The sequence below is a fragment of the Panicum hallii genome, chromosome 6, assembly GCF_002211085.1.
Source record: "Panicum hallii strain FIL2 chromosome 6, PHallii_v3.1, whole genome shotgun sequence".
NCBI classification, from domain to species: Eukaryota; Viridiplantae; Streptophyta; class Magnoliopsida; order Poales; family Poaceae; genus Panicum; species Panicum hallii.
This window is the reverse complement of record NC_038047.1, coordinates 38,361,498-38,382,657: the sequence shown is the minus strand read 5'-3', so window position 1 is coordinate 38,382,657 and position 21,160 is coordinate 38,361,498. Positions and strand designations below refer to the sequence as shown.

Here is a 21,160-nt window from a genome sequence, read left to right as displayed (position 1 = left end):
AAAGCCGAAGGAGCACCTTGTCATGAAGCTTTAGATACAAACATCTATCTTGTCCCACCTGCTCGTTTCCTTCTCTCCTCATCTACCAAAAAATAACACAAGTTTAGGGAATGAAATAATGCAAGTTTAGCTACCAGTTCACAGCCTGTGAACGAATAAGCAGAAGAATGATGTCACAAAATATAAATTTCACTACAGTGTAGTATCTCTATGCTGGAGCAACAAAAAACCTTTGAACAAAAACATTATGTGTGCTAGTACTATCCTTAAAAAATAATAGGGAATTAAGAAATCAACCAGACAACACTAACAACATCTTCTGGTTCAAATATTAGAAGTTGAGACAGACCACTGAGATAAAATAACAAATACCAAAGAAAGGATGCAAAACTTTCACGTACCACTAAGCATGTTTAGGATAAATTCCCTCCTTAGTGTTTCATCCAGTGTTAATAGCATGCTCGTCTGCTCTGGTATTTTCACAAACACACTAGCTAGCAACTTTCACAAACGGGTCAAATGGTATCACTTAACTCCCCCTAATCTGAGTATGTTATATTTTACCAAACCAAACACGATCATAGTGTACAATGTATATCTAGATACATAGCAAACTCTATATATTCTAGAAAAATTAAAATAACCTATAATTTGGAACGAAGTGGACAAAATGACCACATCAGAGAAGATGGATGAGAGGGAGACAATATCGCAAGATATTTAGCCATGTTTCAAATTTTGATCAAGGGAAAGTCCCTCTTTTTTACTCTATATAAGCAATACAAACTCATATCTACAGCAGCTACTGGTAGACTATGGCCGTCGAAGATTAGATCATTTCACATACTCCATATTCCTCCAGGCTAGCAATATCATAATTTCCGTGAGAAAGGTGCACGTAGACCTATCCAAAAGAGGGTAAAACTTGAAATATTGGTTGTCCCGATCGGGAAGTTGAAGCAACCATAGCCCAATGAGCTTTAGCAAAATTGCGGTGCATGAACAAGTGTATTGACATTTATCTATGTTGGGAGCTGGAAAATACACATTTATAGCAAAGCCATTCTATATTCTTCATTTGCAAGAGATCTCTTGCATTAAGCTTATTCCTGAGTAGAAGTCAAAAGAAAGACTTTGTGTTTTAGTTGATAAAATGATTTTTAAATCCATTTAAAAGTTGAAAATTTGACATCAGCAAATGTAATTTCATGTATCTTTGACGTTGTCCAATAGATCAATGAGTCAACTAAATCCTGAAGTTAAATTAATGGAAATTTACCTCAAACAGAGATGTTTGATTAGTTGATGACGAGCGGTTCAGCTGCTTGACCTACTTGAGAGTGTGTATTGGCTTTAAGATGAAAAAATGCAACTCATGCAATTAATGGACGAGTAGTCATGGTGCTACTAATCATTATTGTCCTTTGATGAGGTTTTTCCATCACCCATTTAAGCAAATATGGTTACTGATTAAATATTTTCTCAATAAAATACATTCTATGCAACGGTTTATGTGTCTATACACAATAAATCTAGCATAATTCAATTAAGTTATACTTTCGGTTCATTTAGATCATATATTTAAAGGATAAGTGTGTGAAGGTGTTATTGTTGGAGGAAACAAATCCAGCACCTATCCGGACAGAGGAAATGAAATAATGTCACATATGCACCCGATTGGTGAAGTTTTTGTACGCAAATCAAATTCACCGGAGGACTGCAACACTATCCATAAAAGGCAAAATCTTAAATTACAAGAGCACCAAACAAAAAGTATTGCAAACTACAAACACTCCAGCTATATATTATGAATGTTATATCGATGATGTATTGATTTGAGTTCTAGTTCGTGGCATATGTTACTCCCTCCATCCCGTAAAGGATGACGCCGTAGTTTATTTCTAAAAGTGTCTAAATATTTGACGTCGTGACTTACGGAAAAAAGCATTTACCATTTTTGCCCTTGTCACTCCAGCGCCGTCCCAGAGAGCTCGGCCTCCGCTGCTCCTCCCCGACCCACGCCGCGACAGTTTGTCCATCCCACCTGTGTCTCTTCTCTCTTCCGCTGCATTCATTTTTCCATCCGAAGCTCAGCCTCGATTCCATTCCCAATTCCCCACCCACCACCACCGTCTCCCCGTGATCGCTCCCCGCCCTACACAAGCCCCCATGGCCGGCTACCCGCCGCCCTACGGCTCCTCCCCAGCCCCCTCCGCCCCGCCCTACGGCGAGAAGCCCCCCAAGGAAGGCAAGACATCCTCCTCCTCCTCCGCGCTGCCCTACTACGGCGCCCCACCCTCCCCCAGCACTACGGCGCTGACGGCGGAGGCTACCGCCCAGCAGTACGGTGCGCCCTACGGCGCCCCGCCGCCCTCGTCCGCCCCTCCCTACGGCGCGCCGCCGCACTCGTCCGCTGCACGGGAGGTGGCGGCGCCGCCCGGGATCTCGGCAAGGACGGCGCCGCTCGGGGAGATCGGCAATGTCTGGCCGTGCTAGGGTAAAATCTGAAGAGCAAATTGGTCATTTCGCTGTTACCTTAATTTTTTCAAATCTGTCTGAAACGACATGCTTTAGGAAACGGAGAGAGTAAAATAGAATACGATCCACCTCCTAGTCGCAACCACCGGAGAGAGTGCCATGCATGCCCTCACCTCCATCAAATCTTGTTGATCTTGGGCGCCAAAATAAGCAGATTTTTCATGGCGATCTTCTCTCGATCCACCTTCTGAAGTCGAAGTCGCACGCGTCCATCTCCGCATACCGGTGGAGCGAGCAGAACATGCCGCCGCAGCGGTAGGTGAACCCGAGCAGCCCCACCTTCTTGTGGCACGAAGCGCATCTGTTCGGCATTGACTTCGTTGCCGGCTCCTCAGCCGCCGGAGGGCTAGTAGCAGTGGTAGCAGCAAAAATCTGAGCTATCGGCTGCACGGACGCGGCCTCGACCAAATCCACAGCGGCGAGGGCGGAATCTCCATGCAGCAAGCCGCGCTAAGAATATTGCAAGGCAACTCATCCTTCTGGGTTAGAAATGGATTTTCTGTTGTCATTGTGTACTGGGCATGCTAATGCTAGTGATATTGGTGAAGTAACCTGCAGAAAGGAAGAGTGAAATGCTTGACTAACTTCTTATCAGCATCCTTGAACTGTCTTCCAATAGTGGACCCGTAGTGATGGTAGATTCAGTACTTCACCGGTGCTGAAGCAACAAACCCACTTGCCATGCTCGCCGCCATCGAACCTCCAAGCGCTGTTGTCCTTCTGTACCACCATAGCAGGCCAGAACAGCCTGAGCGAATACATAAGACATCCAAGAGACACCCTTTACACGAGATAAGGGGTAAGAAAGTCTTTGCACGTGGTCAGATATAGGAAAAGAAAAAGGAAAGATTCAGAATGTCCAAAATAGCATGAAAAACAAAGTTGCAATGTTTAGCATGGTAATTTGTAGATGAGGATGGTAAAGTGGCGAAGCCACATGTTTGAAGTAGTAAATTGGCAAAAAGCTGGAAGTCTCAGGAGACCAAGATTGACATCATCTTCTACCTCAGGATGTCCCAAGCAATATGGATGAATTGTGTCACGACGTATTAAATCTTGATGTCTATCATTTATTGTTGTTTGTACTTTCAATATTGTGATGCCAATATAAATATGGCATGCTAATGGTATCATTGGCACGTGCAAGTCCGCTGTTAGGGATAGATCCCTAGGTACCTGCAAGGAAAAAGAAATCGGACTCCTACTAGAATTCCTCGTAATCCTATTAGAACTCAACCCTATAATCTTATTAGGACTTCTACCTTGTAACCGACTAGTAACCCTCCTCCTAAGATATATAAAGGAAGACAGAGGTACCTACATCAGCAGACTCAACAATTTAACACGATACCTATATACAATACCCAAACAGGATGTAGGTAATTATACTACTTTGACGGTCCGAACCTGTCTAAACCCATACCTTGTATCCTCGCTTTTACCATCAAGCTTCAGATTCGGCAATCCCCCACCAAACAATCTACTACCTTGGGGGTAGTCCTTCGGTGGCTTAGCGGATAAAACACCGACATCCGCCCCACCAAAAATTATGAGCTAGCTACGTTACTGTTAGCCAGGAAAGTTAGTGTATACCGCTGTAGGTTAATACTCTTATGTAATTATTTGTTTAACCTCATTCCCTAAGAGTGTTTAAACATCTACCGATTGTACATGCCATCTTCCGCAAAGAACCTACTCAAAACAATCAACATAAAATTAATATTAGAAAATACTACAGACCAAATATATTAATGTTAGAAGCAAAATCCACATTATCCCAATATGTTTATGAGTACATTATTACAAAATTTCTTTTAAGTCCTCAACCTAATAAATAATATAGATTATAACAGATAAAATATTTTTATAATAAAAAAAGAAGAACTGCAATAGCAGTCTTATAATACAAAGAACTATTACAGCTTGATAAAGTGCAGAGCGGCTGCTCAGAAAGAGAAATTTATTTCAAGTTGAGTGCATGCAAGAAAATACAAGTTGCTTATTATATAAATCATAATCAAGCATTCAAATTAAGGTTCGATTACACCATTATGTTTTGCATGACAAAATAAGAACACACTTAACTATGTTTATATGATAAAATTTAATACTAAGTTTTCACTCGGAATCTGCATAGTTGTCTTAGTTCACACACCTCTCTCTAATCTTGGATCCCACGCGTTTAAATGATCCTTGAGTAGCCTAAACAAATGACTCTTACAGGCAAATAATTTATTCCGTAGAGTAAATAAATAATTTGACATTACATACAAATTAGTCTATAGAGTAATTAGAATAGCCCCATGAGCGACCAAATTGTTAGAAAAAAATCCATCTACATGATGGACAAATTATTTTCATAGACGAAAATTTAGTCTACAAAGAGAACAATTAATTTAACATCTAGTATAAAAAATATAATGAATAAAATGACATCACATTATGATGAAATAATTGTTTGTATGTCGTATATGAAACAGCAAGCAGCAGTCCATTCCCACGTATTGCTTTAGCTTCCGCTGCACTGGCACACCTGAACAGAATTCGCCAGGCCGAGAACTGAATGACGCCATTACTATCCCTTGAAACAACTACAACTCCACCAACTTACCCGGTGCCTGATGTCCCTTACCTTACCTATTGTTGGACTTGCAAAAGTGACTCGAGGAGATTCAGAAGGAAGTACACAACACAGAATCAGTGATATATGCTCTTGTTGGTCCTGACTGATGGATCAGGTTTTCCACGACGTATGTGTAGCCAGATCTTACGATTTAGTTCTTGGATTCGTTTATAGTACTGTGATTATTTTCAAAGTAGTTTTTTCAATAATATAGTTACAAGCCAAAAGAATGGTTTCAAACATTATGTATCAATAGTTTCAAACATTATATTATATGCATTGCAATTTTGAACTTGCACAAACCAGGAACGACTTTACATCGATGATGTTTAATGGAAGAAATAATCGAGAACTAAACTTAATTGCCTACAAAGAATGGTTTTTAACTTCTAGAACATGGAAGCTAAGAGAAAACGACCTATCATCACTAGCTACTCAGCCTTACAAGTCGTCTCCATCTGACCCGGACTACTCTTCGTCGTCTCCGTCTGCATCAGATCTTGTTGATCTTGGGCGCCACGACGACGGGGTTCTTCTTGGCGATCTGCTCGCGGCCGGCCGTCTTGAAGTCGTAGCCGCAGGCGTGCTCGTCGGTGTAGCGGTGCAGCGAGCAGAACGTGCCGCCGCAGCGGCAGACGAACCCCAGCAGCCCGACCTTCTTGTTGCACGACGTGCACCTGCTCGGCGCCGGCTTCGCCGCCGGCGCCTCCGCAGCCGGCGCCGCGCTAGAGGAGGCCGCGGCGGAGGCCTCAGGCGCTGGATGTTCGGGCGCGGCCTCGATCTTCTCCGCCACGGCGGGGCCGGCGTCGGCGGCCTTGAGGAGGTCCCTGTAGCAGCTGGAGCACAGGTTCTTTGTCGCCGCGGAGCCGAAGAAGCTGCACCCGTTCGCGCACATGACGGGCGCCGCGGAGTCAGCGCTGGCGCCGGCAGCGGCAGCCGCCTCGTGCTCCTCCGTCGTTTCCGTGGATGAGCCGCTCTCCTCCACCGCCGGCGCCGGCGCTGGCGCCACGTCGTCGGCCTTCTTCTCGGCGACGGTGGCGGCGGCGGTGTCGGCGGTCTTCATCACGTGTTCCTTGTAGCACTTGGAGCACATGTTCTTGGTCGCGGCGCTCCCAAAAAAGCCGCAGCCGTTGGCGCACATCGGCGCCGCGCCGCCGCCGGAGACCTCCTGCCTCTCCGCCGCCATGGGTGTCGTCGTCGGTGGTCGCTGCTACGTACTGCTAGAGGGTCGATCGGGATCGGGATTGCGGCGCGAGCACGCGGCGGAACCGGGGCGATCGAGCACGAGGCGTTGCGTTCCGTGGATGATGAGTTCGAGAGAGGGAGGCCCCTCGCGTCTCCTTTTATTGTAGGGAAAGGCCGAGCCCAAGCGCGAGGCGAATTCCGAGCCTGCTCGCGGTCGAGTCGGATCCGTGGCGGGGGTGGAGTGGACTAGAAGTTCCCAGTCGCGCGCCTGGATGACTGGATCCTCGTGACCAGAAGACTCACGTGCGCACCAGAAGCCCCGCGCGATCTCTCCAACTTTTTGCTGGCGGTAACGAAGTTTCAAGTTGTAACACTGCGTCTAATTGGTTGGCTTAAAAATATGTGCAAGTTTATAAATTTTGGCACTTGTTTGGTTGAAGGCCAAAAATTCAGCCCACGTAATCAAATGATATTCTAAACTTACTAAGATTTTGGTAAAAAATTTAGCATGCCCACGTTTTGGCATACTCATATTTTAGCATGCCAATATTTTAGCACTCAACCAAGTAGGACCACAATTTCTAGCTACACTTTGCCAAAGTTTTTCATGGTAAAAGTTCAAACTACTCTTCCTAAGTATAGTTCAAACTACTCTTCTCAAATTATTATGTTTGTTCAATTTATTCCTACAACTATATTAATTGATCCAGTTTATCCATTAACAGGTTTTGTCTTTTTGTTCTTTGTACTTACGTGGAGTTTAAATTAAAATTTTATAAGTTGGTAGTAGACTCCATAAGTTATGTTTTAAAAATATAATATGGATGTTTCATCATTATTTTTTATGCAATTATTTACCCTAAGGATTAATTTATTATTACGTGTCCTAGCATTTTAAAATAATGATAGAATGATCTATACATACTTTTTCAACATATGTTACGATGTCTATATATTCTCCAAAATTCTAACTTAAAACTCAACTTGTGTGCAGAGAAACAACAAAGATAAATCTTATTAAGGGAATAAATAGGATCAATTGACATAGTTGTCGGAGTAATTGGGACCAAATAATAGTTTGAGGGATTATCCGCAAAATTTTATGTCAGATCCGGGATCATGGAACTGCGCATATAGCGTACATATTCTAGGATATGGGATGGGACGTGGTCTACTCGTACACGAGTAGGACTAGTTGGAATAGAAAGAAACTGCCCGAGTATTTCGGGTAGTATTCCTAAGCTAGTATCGGGCTAGGATTTCCATATAATCCAATCCCCCCAGCGGGAGTAGAGGGAGTTAGGGAAGCAGTCGTGGGGTCGCCTCACCCCCAGAAGTACTCGAAATAGAGCTCGAAGTACTTGGAGACATACCAGGAGGGGTCGTGGGGGTCGGAGAAGTACTCAAGAGGTTCGGATCACCCCCCAAACTTGGCGCAGACTCCTCCGTAGCCACCGCAGCTTCCACCGGGTACTCGACAACGAAGTCGGAGTTGCACCCGGTGTTTCCATCTTCCTCCTGCGACCAGCTCCAACCGCGATCTTCATAAAATACAACGTCGCGCGCTGTACGCACACGCTGTGTCACCGGGTCCAGCACCCGGTAGGTCTTGACTCCTTCCTTGTAGCCGATGAAGACGCCTGGAGTTGTAGCCGATGAAGACGCCTGGAGTCGACCGATGTTCAAGCTTGCCGTGGCGCTGTGATGTGACTATACGCCGCCTGCCCGTGCCTGCAGCGCGGCGATGCGATGCACCGCCTCGGTAACAGGCGGGCTTACCGTGGTGTCAGCATACTGCCTGACGTGTCAGTGGACAGCCCACGCCCTGACCCGGGCAGGCGCACCACACGCGCACGTGGAAGGAGAAGCGGCACATGCCCACGGGACTTGGAAGCGGATCGGTATAGGAAAAACATGAATCGGATGCAGCCAAGCATGGAAAGAGATGGAGCAATGCGGGGAAATGAATGGCGAGCGTGATTGACAGCAATCACGGTTAACACGGCGATAAATTGATTGGTGGGATATGCCGCGGGTACACAAGCGGGTAAACAAAGTCAGAGCATCTGCAATACGAGTTCTAAATTGGGTCCTATCTTGAAATATATAGGGCTTAAGAGAAAAAAATAGCCTCCAACAGAAGTTCTATTTTACAAAAAAACTGGCAAATCAATTTAGGATTCAGTCTCCCGGGTCCTAGATATAGGACTCAATTGGTTGGATACTATCTCTCTTTTGCTACGAAATCTAACTGACAGAGACTTCTTTCCCCAATACCTCGCTCCAATCTTTCCCCAAGTAGTTGTAAATGACATGATTTGAGATCCCGAGTATAAGCTTTTCTTTAGCCCTAAACACATCAAATATGTCCCTAATACAAATTATAGGACTCAAATATAGGACTCATGGTTGGAGTTGCTCTTAATAAGTGAAAAAAATAGAGGGAAAATGGCAGAAGTATTTTAGAAACATTGTTTTTTTCTTGTGCTCAAAACTTTCGCTCTCCCGTAGACCTGCCAGTTGGGTCCAACGTGAGAGGTATGAGAGAATATGTTTAGATGAGAAGTGTTTTTAATTGTTTTGGTTTTTTATGGTGTAGATTCAGATTCAAGCCATTCTGAGAGCCGTTCGGAAAGAAACAAAAGGAATTAAAGTAATTGATTTACACTACCAAGTTTTACATGTAAATAGATCTGCAAGGGTTCGGATCGACCCTCTTGCGAACTCGATCCGCTCCTCAAATTGGAGCACAGAGCGAAGCGGATCGACCCCGTACGGACAAGGGGCAGCAGGGTAGACCCAATGTAGCCATCGGCCCATATGCCTGAGCATCCTGCACTCTAATTCAGACCTCTCTGACCAACAAGTGAGGGAGCAGTCAGCCAAGAGCAAAACGAGGGGCGTATTACTTGTATGTTTTCCATTCATTGTATGACATGTGGGGCCCTTGGCCAGTGGGTATATTGGACACATGAGTGCCAAGACTTGTAAGAAACAGGATAAATTCAGACAATTGCAATACACAAACGCTCAAAGGCAGAGGCTGTCCTCGTCGCTGTTCCTCTCCGATTCCTGTATCCGCTCACGTCGACGGCTATCGCTGGCGACCAGGGGTGTTACAGTGGTACTCCGTATCTAAGAGGGCTTATCCTCGACCCGCTTCTCCAATTGGTGTCTTAAGCCTCGGATCATAAATAATCCTGAGGTCCCATAGGTTCGTGCTATGGTTGATCCGGCTCCACACAAGGTTGGGGGCAGCGTCGCTCTGGCGGGGCTGCAGGGCGACGAGATCCAGCTTCAAGATTCGCGAGTCCATTTCTCAGTCCTCGCGCGGTGCGTCTTCTTCGGCAAGCCTCTTCATCGACTTGGGGCTACATCGACCGACTAGGGTTCGGCAGCGTGAACGAACCACAATGAGCTCATCCCCTCTTGCTCACTTTATCCTTCTCTAGCACGCTTGAACGAACAATTGAGCTACAAACGATTAGCACATTCCTAAAATGGGTTCATTTGGTCACACGGTCAGGTTAGTCGGTAGAGAATTTCGCTGCGCCGGTTAATTACCTCAGCCTGACAGTGTAACTCACGGAGTAGGACCTGCAATTGGATGCATATGTTAGTGTGTAAGCCAAAAGAATATACATGGTCATACTTTGTAATGAATGGAACCTGAAACTCATAATTGGACTAGAAGCACGCATCGTTTCGTGGGAGGAAATGGGGATGCAATGCAACTGGTCTGCCATCCGCAGCAGAGAACTTCTGTTGGTCATAGGTATCTCAGGATTACATTACATCACAAGATAGAAAACCATTTTGCTGGGGCGCTATGTGTCATGACTGCTCATGCACAAAATTGTAATTACATCAACAACAGTTGGGGAACAACAGGGCACACAGAGAGCACAAATGCCACCGCAACCCATATTGTCCTATCATACATACACAAAGGCTGCAGCTTGAGCTCCGGCTAATTCTGTAAGGCGGCGCCAAGATGCGTGGTTGGCCACCGGGTAAAAAAATTAATTTACGAAAATCTACATACACGGTCACTGGTGCTCCGCTGCAGTAAGTTCACCCACTCCCAGCGCCGACGCGCAAAGCTCATCAGCTGACCCTGGTTATGATGTACCGGCCTTTCTCCATGTCGTAGATCGTCTTCAGCTGAGGCCTTCTCCACCTCAGGATGGAGAATGCTGTAAATACAACCACAGTTGTAATCAAGAAAATTGGTGCCAAGCCAGAAGAGTCATAGCTGTTTAGATATGAAACTGATGAGTCTGAGTACTCTGTCCGGTTCAACGTCGTTTGCACAATGAAAGCACCCAATGCCCAGTCAACAGGCACACCGTGGATTTGATTTACAACATCAATCCTGAAACAAAACTCATGTAAATATCTAGGTTTGAAACAGAGAATAAAATTGTGGAAAAAGGCTTCACCTCTTATGCTCCAGCGGCATCTTAAGAGTATCATGTAGTAAAGCGATGATATATGCTGATGAGAAACAAAATAGAAGCAGCTCTCCCTCATTGAAAGAGCTGTACTTCTTCTTTATCTTCGACCAATCCCCATGGCAAAATTTCTCCCCAGCCACCATCAGATCAGAAAGAAAGGACTTCGAATGCAGACCAAAGAACTGTTAAGCGATCAAATATCAGAATGAATTTTGTACGTTTGATGGCTTTAAATATATTAAACATGAAAGAAAAGGAAAATCATGACAGAAATGTTATTCCTGCTGTTTTTCCTGCATTAGTTCGAAATATAACTTTTAAGAGGACAAGTTTTTAAGAAGACTCCAACCAAAGAGAAAGGGTCACACCTTTGAAGTATGGTAAAAATTTTCTGTTGCTAAAAATTTCCCTTCCAGCTCTGGCACAAATGCCGCTCCAAGGCGGCAATCATGATATGCACATCCCTCTGCAAAAAGCACTCAGTCACTTCTATTATGCTATGAAATAAACTGAGAATGAGAGTGCACCAAACACTTATATGCATGAGACCATCCTTGGAGAGGCGCCACTATAACTTGGGACTTGGGAGTAACTGAAAGTTGGTTCCTCATGTACCAAATTTCAGTACTTCCCCAGTTACAATTTTAGTACCTGCCTTCCAAGGAGGGGTGTCAAAAATCTCTACATAGATTCAACTGTTTAGAGACAAATTGCAACTTATGCAAGTCGAGCTTACTAACATTACAAAATCAGATTAATTGAAAACTACTCATGACTTAGCCAGACACAGTAAGTATTCCTTAAATCAGAGATTGTCAATAATTCCACTATGATTGGAGTATCCAAAAAGGTTGTTAGTAGATGAAGCCATGTAAGTCACTGAAGCCATATTCCTTTCATCTCATACAACAATAATCTAATGTGTGGACAAAAATTCATGTTCAAGACAGACAGTATAGAAGTTTTAAAGTTTAATCCTTCAAACACCATGTGTTTGGTAATTTAGTTAACAGTTATGGAGTGTCCAAGTGGCTTAATTTGGCAAAGACTTTGTGGGGTATGGGAGTTCAACTGACCGGGTTAAAATCATTTTTGTCCCTTATATTTTGAACCAAATCCTTTGGAAAAGGCTAAAATCCATCAAGATTAACCATCCAGACTCCAGAGTTTTCTTCCCTCTACTGCTAGCCTGCCGAATCTAGCCAAATGATGGCCTAACTAGTTTACTGCCAAACACAATGGTAAGTTAATCTAATCTGAGTTAAGGCTAGCTAGCCAAGTTATTTTTAACCCCGAGATGAACACAGGCTAATTCTCATGAGTAATGCATGATTCCTTTTATCTATAGTAATCAGTTGTCTCTATAAATAGAGTCTACTCACATTGTTCCCCGCTGAATTCAGCAAACAAATATGAAGAAAAGGGGAGCACTGCTGAAGAAGGGGGAAAAAAAGAAAATAGAAATGTAAAACTGCAAGAGGTATAAGAACAGATGGCTACCTTTTCCTTTCTGCAATAGTGTTAGCGCGGCAGATCTACACTCAGAGAAGTTCCCCACAGCATGAGCAAAAGGTCTGTACTCAACCTTTGGCTCAAGAACACTAACAGGAAGTTTAGCTGTTCCAACCATACTTGTAAATCCCCTTGGAGTGCAAGGATCTTTGTACTTCGTTTGAGTAATTAAATGTGCGGCTACTGCATACTCAAATCAGACATGATGGCTGAAGACTTATGATGGAGTTATATATGGAATAGCTTTAGACAACATATGCATATATAGTAGGGCAAGTCATAGCACATGGACACATGAAGAATACAACAACAGCAGGCCTTTTATCCCAACTAAGTTTTCTGTTTTTTGAAAGACCATCGCAACCAAGTTGAGGTATACTGTAGATGAAAGACAACAAGGAACAAACAAAACAGAAAAAATAAACATGGTCAATTAGTCATACTAAAAGTTCTCAAATATAATAAAGTATATTTCTGCTGTGTGTGTGGTTCTTTGATGTCTTTCTCTGTCTGAGGGTGTGTTCGTTTCGTAGGGTCTAAAGTTTAGCCCCGTCACATCAAAGAGAATCTTGTCATTTAGAAGTATTAAATAAAGTCTAATTACAAAACTAATTGCAGAACCCCAGGGCTAATTCGCGAGACGAATCTAATGAGGTATATTAGTCCATGATTAGCGGATGATTACTGTAGCATCACTGTGGCAAATTATGGGTTAATTAGGCTCATTAAATTTGTCTCGCGAATTAGCACCCATCTGTGCAAAAAGTTTTATAAACAGATTTTATTTAATACTTCTAAATAGCAAGATTCTCGTTTGATGTGACGGGGCTAAACTTTAGACCCTAGGAAACGAACACACCCTGAGTGTATTTTAGTGATTATGTTGCGTTTGTGTCTGTGTTGCTCTTGTAAGCTGTGGTCTGGCACCCCTACCAATGAAAATTCAGGTGGGGATTCTCTCTCCCCTGGTTACCATATAAAAAAGGATTGTAACTGAACGGAGTCAAACAGCATACACATAATACATGTGTGGTACTGTTATTTCACATTGGACAGTAAACATGAATTAAACCAATCGACTTACTTGATTTAAGGCCAGGTGAGCTGAGCAAGTCATGGAGTGACTCATATGCTACATTCTGCAGATAGAATCAGAGAAAACGTTCAGAACTTACAAAATAATAGCAAAGGTACACTTAAAAGAGCATATAGTGTGTCGTGGGTAAGGTGCAGGTTGTTCTATGCTTCTGTGAAACTTTGCAATATGCAATTTAACAAAAGGATCATAACAGATAATGGACAGACATTTATGCACGCAACTCACCAGGCCAAGTTGCAAAAAGCTGTGGCTGTACAGATTATATGAGACATCGCCAAACTTAAGCACATGAGAGAACTCCGGAGGCAAAGGTTCACCTGTTACAAAAGTCACCTATTTAATCACAAACAGGAAACCAGTAAGACCTCACAAAATTTCAGTTTAGGAGGAGCCACTCAATAGTATGAAAGCAATACACGGAACCTGAACAGAAGCCCCACCAAGCTCAATTATCCCAGTGGTGTCGTGTGGATCGCCACCTAGAGTCCCCAATGCATAATTTGCTGCAACCCATGCATATATACCTTCCTCAGCCCCTGCACAGCATTTTGATGTACTTGCGTGATCACCTTAGTGAAGACAGAAAATTCAATTCAACAGAACGTGCACTACACCAATTCAACACAACTACATCCAATGTACTGAAATGCAAGCTCCCAAATTCAACGGATGTACTTCCTGCTAAACTGACCCATCGCATGCAAGAGCTCCAATTCAACACATTTCCATAAAATGGAACCAAAATTAGATAAAAGCTGAGAATTTACTGTGTATAACGTGCCTGAGATCACGGTGGCCCATTTGTCCTGGAACAGGAACCCCGATTGCCGAAGCACATCCCTGCATGACTCCAGAACGGACTCTGCCACCGCGGCGTCGAGAAGCCGGAGCCCCGCCGTGGCCATGAGCCGCACCTCGGTGTCCGCCCACCTCTCCCGCGGCACGCGGCGCCGCGCAAATTCCACAAGCGGGGCCAACGACAGCCCCGCGCCGCGGGGATCCGCCGCGAAGGACGACAGCCCCGGGTTCGCCTTCAGCGAGGCCGTGCGCGCCCAGTCCAGCTGCGGGGGCGCGCCCCGGCCCGGGCCGGCGCGGTAGGCGATGACGTGGACGCGGCTCCCCGTGCTGCCGGCGTCGATGATGACGCCGTACCTCGGGGGCGCCGAGCGGGACGCGAGGAGGAGGAGCAGGGCGAGCGCGGACGCGGCGAGGAGCGCCAGGGCGCAGGCGACGCGGCGGCGGGAGCTGGGCTGCCGCCGCGGGGCGCCCATCCTGATCCGGGCGGCGGGGGACGGGGCGGGAGCTAGGGTTTGTTCCTTCGGCTCGCCGCGGGCATTGGGGCGGCGCATCGGACGGGGGGTGCAGATCGGCCCCGGCGGCTCGTTCGGGGCGCTCGGGGGGCGGCGCGTCGGCGGGGAGGGGCGGGGGGTGCCGGCGCGCCGCGGCGAGGTGGTGGCGGGGATCCGGTGCGGGGAGCGAGCGTGGGGGCCCGGGTGTGGCGGCGGGCAGTGGAGGGGGCCAATTGACCGTCAGGGATGGTTACGGCTATAGTTTTCCATCCGTGGGCTGGCCCACGGTCCGGCTTGGCATGGACCCGGCCCGGCACGAGGTTAGTCGGGTCCGGGCCAGCCCGGCACGAGCCTCGTGCCGTGCCTGGGCCTGGCGTTTCTAGGATGAGGAGGGCATCCACCTTTAACTTCGATGAGATCTAAAGTAATCGACGGTAAGAAACGTTGAACTACTACTAAATGTAAGCATTGTAAAAAGGACTTTCAGAGTAGATCCACCCATGGTACTTGCCACTTGATTAGGCATATTCAATCTCAGCTTAGGTTTGACCCTGATGGCGATCTCCACTCTTGAGAGTACAGTCCTGATGTTGCTCGTACTCAATTGTGTAGATTAATTGCATGTTTTAACCTATTTTTAAGCTCTTGTGAATCTGATGCTTTTGAAGAATGTATTACTATTGCTTGCAATCCTAGATTCTGCAAGGTTTCTAGGCAAACAACCACTAAAATTTTTGTTAAATACTTTAATGATCGTCGTGAACAGCTTGTTGAGCGTTTCAAATCAGTATCCTCTGTAGCTCTTACTTCTAATATCTGGTTTGGCAATGCTAAGGAGGATTATCTTAGTGTAGTTGCTTACTATGTGAATGCTGATTGGAAATTAGAGAAGAGGGTTATAGGTTTGAGGTTGATTGATGTGTCTCACAATGCTGAGAATATTGCTGAACGTATTACTTCTGTTCTTGCTGATTATGAATTAACTGATAAAGTATTCTCTGCTACATTGGACAATGCTGCTACTAACACTAAGGCTATTGGTCAATTTAATCCTATTCTGTTTGGTTATGTTGATAGCTTATTTCAACATGAGAGGTGTGCTTGTCATATCATCCATCTTATTGTTAAGGCTGGTCTTGATGTGTTTAAGCCTATGCTATCTGCATTTAGAACTGTTATATCATTTTTAAATTCATCTAACCAACGTATTGCCGCATATAAATCATATTATATTGTTATTAATACAAAACCTCGCAAATTTGGCTTGGACATGGATGTGAGATGGAATTCCACTTATCTCATATTAAAACATCTCTTGCCCTATAAAAAATCATTCTCTATTTTTATCAGTACTAACTATTCTTTGATTGGTGGCAACTCATTCTTGATAGACCAACACTGATATGTTGCTGAAAAATATTTGAATTCCTCGAACAGTTATATGATTCCACTTATGTTCTATCTGGTATTTATTATTTCACATCTCCATTAGTATTGCATCATGTTCTTGAGATAGTTGGCCATCTAAATAGTTTTGAAAATGATAGAGAATTAAGAAATGTTGTTAGTCCCATAAAAGATAATTTTTTACAAAATTGGTGTAACATACCTATGCCTTTGCATTTATATTGGATCCAAGGACTAAGATGAAAAGTTTTAGCAATGTTCTTAGATTTTTATCTCAGCTTATTGATAATGACTACTCCTGCTATTTAATTAAGGTAAGAGCTGAATTATATGTTATTTTTGCTAAGTATGATGAAAAGTTTGGTTCCGTAAGGTTGCAAAGGGCTACACAATCAGGCCTGACCCTACGGGTAAGAAAAGAACTGCTTGGGGTAAGATTTTTGAGGGTGATGCTAATACTGCTGGTTCTAGTTCTGCTAGTGCTACTATTCTTAGTGCTGGTCTTGGTGGTTGTTCCTCCTTGCGTAGGAGATCATCTGCTAGTACTTTGCTGCGGGCTGCTATTTCTGGTGCTAGTCTAGTTGCTGCTTCTGAATTTTCTGTCTACCTGGACAGTGATACTGTTAACCAGTACGACGTTGAATTCAACATTTTGAACTGGTGGCATGAGCATAAACTATCATATCATGTTCATTCAATTTTCACTAGAGATATTATGACTGTGCTTGTTTCTACAATATCATCAGAATATGCTTTTAGTACGACCGGTAGTATCATCGAGGAGCGGTGATGGCGTCTGGGCACCGAGACGGTGGAGATGCTGACTCTGGTGAAGGATTAGAAGCTAGCAAATGCAAGACTTCAGCATTCCGTGGAGGATCAAGAACTCGAAGGTTCTTTTCAGAATTTGTTTCTTGATGATGAATCTTGTAGTGTGGTCTGTGGTGTACTGGTGTGGACATGTGGTCCAGAATTTAAACTAATATATTTGAATAATTTAGAGTTGGATGTACTCGTTTTTTCCTTTGTAGGGTGTTGTCCTCACGAGGTGTGAGGTTTTACCTACAAAAATGTTTAATGAGGCAGCAAATAAAACAACTCAAGTTAATATATGTTGTTCTTCTTAATGTGTATGTTTGAAAGTTTGGATGTGTAAGTTTCTATCTGTGTATGTATATGTGTATGACTCAAAATTTTACTTGTGCAATTAAAATAGAGGGTGAAATTTTGGGAAGATGAAGTGGTGGAGAGGATACCGGGCCGCCGGCATGGCATGCAGAGCCCGATGAGCCTGAATGGGTAATCGGGCTGGCCTAGTACGGTAAACAGCCTCCATGCCGTGCCTGGGCCGAGGGCTTCGGCTCGTGGGCCGGCCCGGCACAACCCGAATAACTAAACCGCGCCAATCGGACCGGGCCTAATCGGGCCCAGATTGTGCCGTGCTGGGCGGTCTGAATGGCCAACTATAGTTACAGCGGACAAGTGGCAGCACAGAAGAGCTTCTCACGTTACACCGTCCTCTCCGGTTGGAGTGCCCGTGGCGAGGGAAAAGCTTATCTTGACGACCATCCACATCTCTTCCTAGCACTTTCGGTTTTGTTGGAAGAATTCCTTCTAGGCTAAGAAAATAAATGATTGGATCGGTTAGCTTCAGCACTTTGTAGAATGAGAAAATGAGAGAACCGAGAGAATGATGAAAAACTGAAAATATAACATGTTACACTTTAAAGGCAACCGTATCTCCACATCTACAATTTGAAATGTTCCAGATAATAAAAATCACACTAATAGAAAAAAATAGCGCCATTACGTAAAGATTCAAAATTTAAACTGACATACACCATTGCAACGGTCACCCACTATATAAACACACATAACACCCCTGTCAGTCGCAATCTTGCCCGCAGCCACTACATTAAAGCCATCCTTTGCAATATCGTTGGCCCCAACCATGATGGCTCGGCCATTTGGACACCATCCGCGGTGCTCAAGGCGTCCGCAAAACCGTCCACCTTCACGCCGCCCGTCTCCACTTTCATGCCGGACTCTTCATCCTCTGAAATAGAGATGTATATGTGTATATGTCGTCATTGGCGTCCACTCTCATACGACCCATCAATTTGATGTGGTGCCTGTGGACGCCGATTCCCTCACCGCAGCTGCGGCTGGCCGGCTTCACGATGATGTCGCTGTTTCCTTTACCGCGGGCACTTAGCGTTTTGAGCCAGCTCAACGCTGGCAGATCCGGCTGCGATGCCGTGGTCCCCTACCGCCATCAGCCATGAAAGCAAGGTGGAGGAGCACTTGACAGTGAAGGGGGCAAGGGGCACAGGGAGCATGCATGGATGGAGGGGTACCGAGGGGTGAGGAGATCTGGAAGGTATGCAGCAGAGGGGATGGGACACTGGGGATTTGCTGAGGGGTGAGGAGATGTGGAAGGCACGCAGCAGAAGGGAGCGCTAGATGTGAAGCAGCAAAAGCGAGGTGGTGCCGTGGCGATGGGAACCAAGCGTGCGGGAGAGGTCGGGGTGCGCAAGAAACCACAAAACCTGCGGGAGAGTGTGCGGTGCCTTTTTTTTTATAAGAGGGTATGGTGCCTCAATTTTCCAAAACAAATGAGGCCCACGTATACCATTAGCTGCAATATCGAGAGTTCTGAGACTGACGGGCTAATGAGCTGCACTCCATATCATGCATTTAATTTGGGATATTTTTTAATCTTACAAGTGCAGTTAAATTGGAACGGAGGGAGGACATGATAGCCCTCTGGTAATTAAGAAAAAAGAAATATATATTCTTAGAGTATCTCTAACAGATTACTCATCTCTTCCTCTATTAAAAAAACTATTCTTTTTGTAAGAGAAGGTGTTTCAGCAAATTACCAATTTCATTCTAATACCAAAATATTTTTGGTGATTATCAAAACATACCTCCCTCTTACTCAAATGTAGGAGAATTCTTTCCTCTACCCTATTCTTTAAGTAATCTGATACAACACTAGTTACCAAATACGCAAAAAGTATTATTGGTGATGGAGAGAGAAAATATATAGGGTATGAGATAAATAATCTGCTGATGATCTCTAGGGCTCCGTTTGGATGTCGATATTGGAGGGCTTAACATTAAATTGGGTTCAACACGAAATCAGTTATGGTATTGAAATGGACCACAATTCCAATTCTACTGTTTGGATTACATCAAATTAGCCTTTTAGAATCTTATGACCGTCCCAATTCAATTTCTATTTGGAAGACAAATGGCGGAATTGAAATTTGTCCGGTGAGAGACGAGATGGGGATGCAGGCTGGGAGGAAGAAAGACGAGATGGGGACGCCAGCGCTGTGACGGGGCCGGACCCACGCAGCCGCCGCCGCGAGGGTGGCGGACCTGTGATGTTGCCACGGTCGCCATGAGAGGGGGCCGGACCCGTGTCGCCGCCGCGAGAGGGGGTGGACCTGTACCGTTGCCGTGAGGGGAGCGGATCCGCATCGCCGTGAGGGGGGCATTCACACGTGCCGTCGCTGGGGAAGGGAACGAGGGAGGAAGGGGCCGGCGGGTGGGGTGATGCAGCTTGAGGGAGGGATGGAGGGAGGAGACCGGTGTGTGGGGAGAAGGTCGGAGAGCTCCTGTAACCAATCAGGCACAAAACCGAGGGGTAAGCCTCGGTATTGTTGGCGAGGGGACGCGGGTGCGGGGAATACCACTTGGTACTGGGGTAAGATTTCAATTTAAAATTCCAAACCATTCAATTGTAATTGAAGTTAGCAAATACCAATTCCGAATTCTAAGACTGAATATCTTCATCCAAAAGGAGTGTAAGTAATATAAAAAATGTAACATGTTAGAGAACTGCTGCAATGAAGACCAATATTTCTGGTTGCATTTACATTGGCGTACTAATATTATTTTCTATTAATACTAAAATTGCTCTTCAAATTCTAAAATTGCAATTAGACTGGAACGTAGTGAGTAGAAGGAGGTGAGGTATCCGTGCCAACCGCTCGAACGCGGGTGGGCTGCCCGAGCTCGGTCCCCGGAACACATATTTCTAGATGGTAATTACATTAATCTTCCGATATCCAAATATTTAAGGAGATACTATAAATTTACATCCTAGGTACATGTAGTCGCAATATTAAAATAGCAATACTTTTATAATATATACTAAAATACCAGTTTATAACAATCAAAGGAAACAACTGGAGTATGTTCATAGATTGATGTATTTTACTGTGAATTAAGCATTCATTTATTTCTTAAATCTAGTGGGCAGAAACAGAAACTGAGAATCTATATTAAAACATCAATAGTTGATGTACAACTTAAGAATTTTCTAACCCTTCTTATTATCATGATTGAGAGGGTGTTTGGTTTTAAAGGATTAAATTTTAGTTCCGTCATATCGGATGTTTGGACATCAATTAGAAGTATAAAATATAGTCTAATTATAAAATCCATTGCATAAATGGAGGCTAATTCACGAGATAAATTTATTAAAATTAATTAGTCCATGATTTGATAATATTATGGTACAGTAAACATGTGCTAATGATGAATTAATTAGATTTAATAGATTCATCTTTTGAATTAGCTCCGACTTATGCAATTAGCTCATATTTAGGCCTCTAATTGTCATCCAAATATTCGATGTGACCCGGACTAAAAATTAATCTCTGGATCCAAACACCCTAAGATCCTCTAGTACTCCCTCTGTCCAAATGATATTTCTAGGTGCATAACGAATGTGCACTTTGATATATCTTATATCTAGATATACAGTAAATGCTATGCACCTAGAAATGCTAAACCGATCTATAATTCGGAGCGGGGAAGTAGCATTAATAATAATAAGAAGAAATAAGAAAAATGTTGCACGAAGAGAAGACCTAATTCCTATTCAATTTACTTACCTTCGAGGAGTAGACAGATGGTTCAGATTGCGATTGAAATGGAAGGAAAACCTCATAGCCGTTGTCAGTGGGTTTGTTTCCACCTTCCGTCAGCGGCTAAGATCGCGTAGGTCATGATCTGGCGGTGAGCACCAGTATCA

At 44.3% G+C, this 21,160-nt stretch overlaps 2 protein-coding genes across 6 annotated transcripts; both read right to left on the bottom strand.

Annotated features, from left to right (window-relative positions):
- Nucleotides 1–5,469: 5,469 nt before the first annotated feature.
- LOC112897357 (zinc finger A20 and AN1 domain-containing stress-associated protein 12-like) lies at nt 5,470–7,463 on the bottom strand. Its single transcript, XM_025965642.1, has one exon. It carries the CDS (start codon nt 6,345–6,347, stop codon nt 5,655–5,657), a length of 693 nt encoding a protein of 230 aa, XP_025821427.1. The 5' UTR covers nt 6,348–7,463; the 3' UTR covers nt 5,470–5,654.
- A 2,607-nt stretch (nt 7,464–10,070) lies between these two features.
- LOC112897031 (probable apyrase 6) lies at nt 10,071–14,921 on the bottom strand. 5 transcript variants are annotated; one of them, XM_025965204.1, is made up of 9 exons: nt 14,196–14,921; nt 13,838–13,950; nt 13,640–13,747; nt 13,400–13,454; nt 12,304–12,498; nt 11,172–11,269; nt 10,789–10,985; nt 10,635–10,721; nt 10,071–10,542 (listed from the first exon to the last, which is right to left on the bottom strand). In XM_025965204.1, exons 1-9 carry the CDS (start codon nt 14,761–14,763, stop codon nt 10,374–10,376), a joined length of 1,590 nt encoding a protein of 529 aa, XP_025820989.1. In that variant the 5' UTR covers nt 14,764–14,921; the 3' UTR covers nt 10,071–10,373. The 5 variants fall into 5 exon arrangements, with proteins under 5 accessions (XP_025820989.1, XP_025820987.1, XP_025820988.1 ...); XM_025965202.1 differs by having other exon boundaries at nt 10,071–10,721; XM_025965203.1 differs by having other exon boundaries at nt 10,384–10,721; nt 12,304–12,495.
- Nucleotides 14,922–21,160: the final 6,239 nt, after the last annotated feature.

Excerpts from the sequence above, each read along its gene's own strand:
- LOC112897357 (XM_025965642.1), bottom strand. The coding sequence starts at position 6,347 with ATGGCGGCGGAGAGGCAGGAGGTCTCCGGCGGCGGCGCGGCGCCGATG.
- LOC112897031 (XM_025965202.1), bottom strand. The coding sequence starts at position 14,763 with ATGCGCCGCCCCAATGCCCGCGGCGAGCCGAAGGAACAAACCCTAGCT. Across the intron at positions 10,986-11,171 it reads ATTTTTACCATACTTCAAAG|TTCTTTGGTCTGCATTCGAA; the intron begins GTGTGACCCTTT and ends ATCGCTTAACAG. Across the intron at positions 10,722-10,788 it reads ATGCCGCTGGAGCATAAGAG|GATTGATGTTGTAAATCAAA; the intron begins GTGAAGCCTTTT and ends GTTTTGTTTCAG.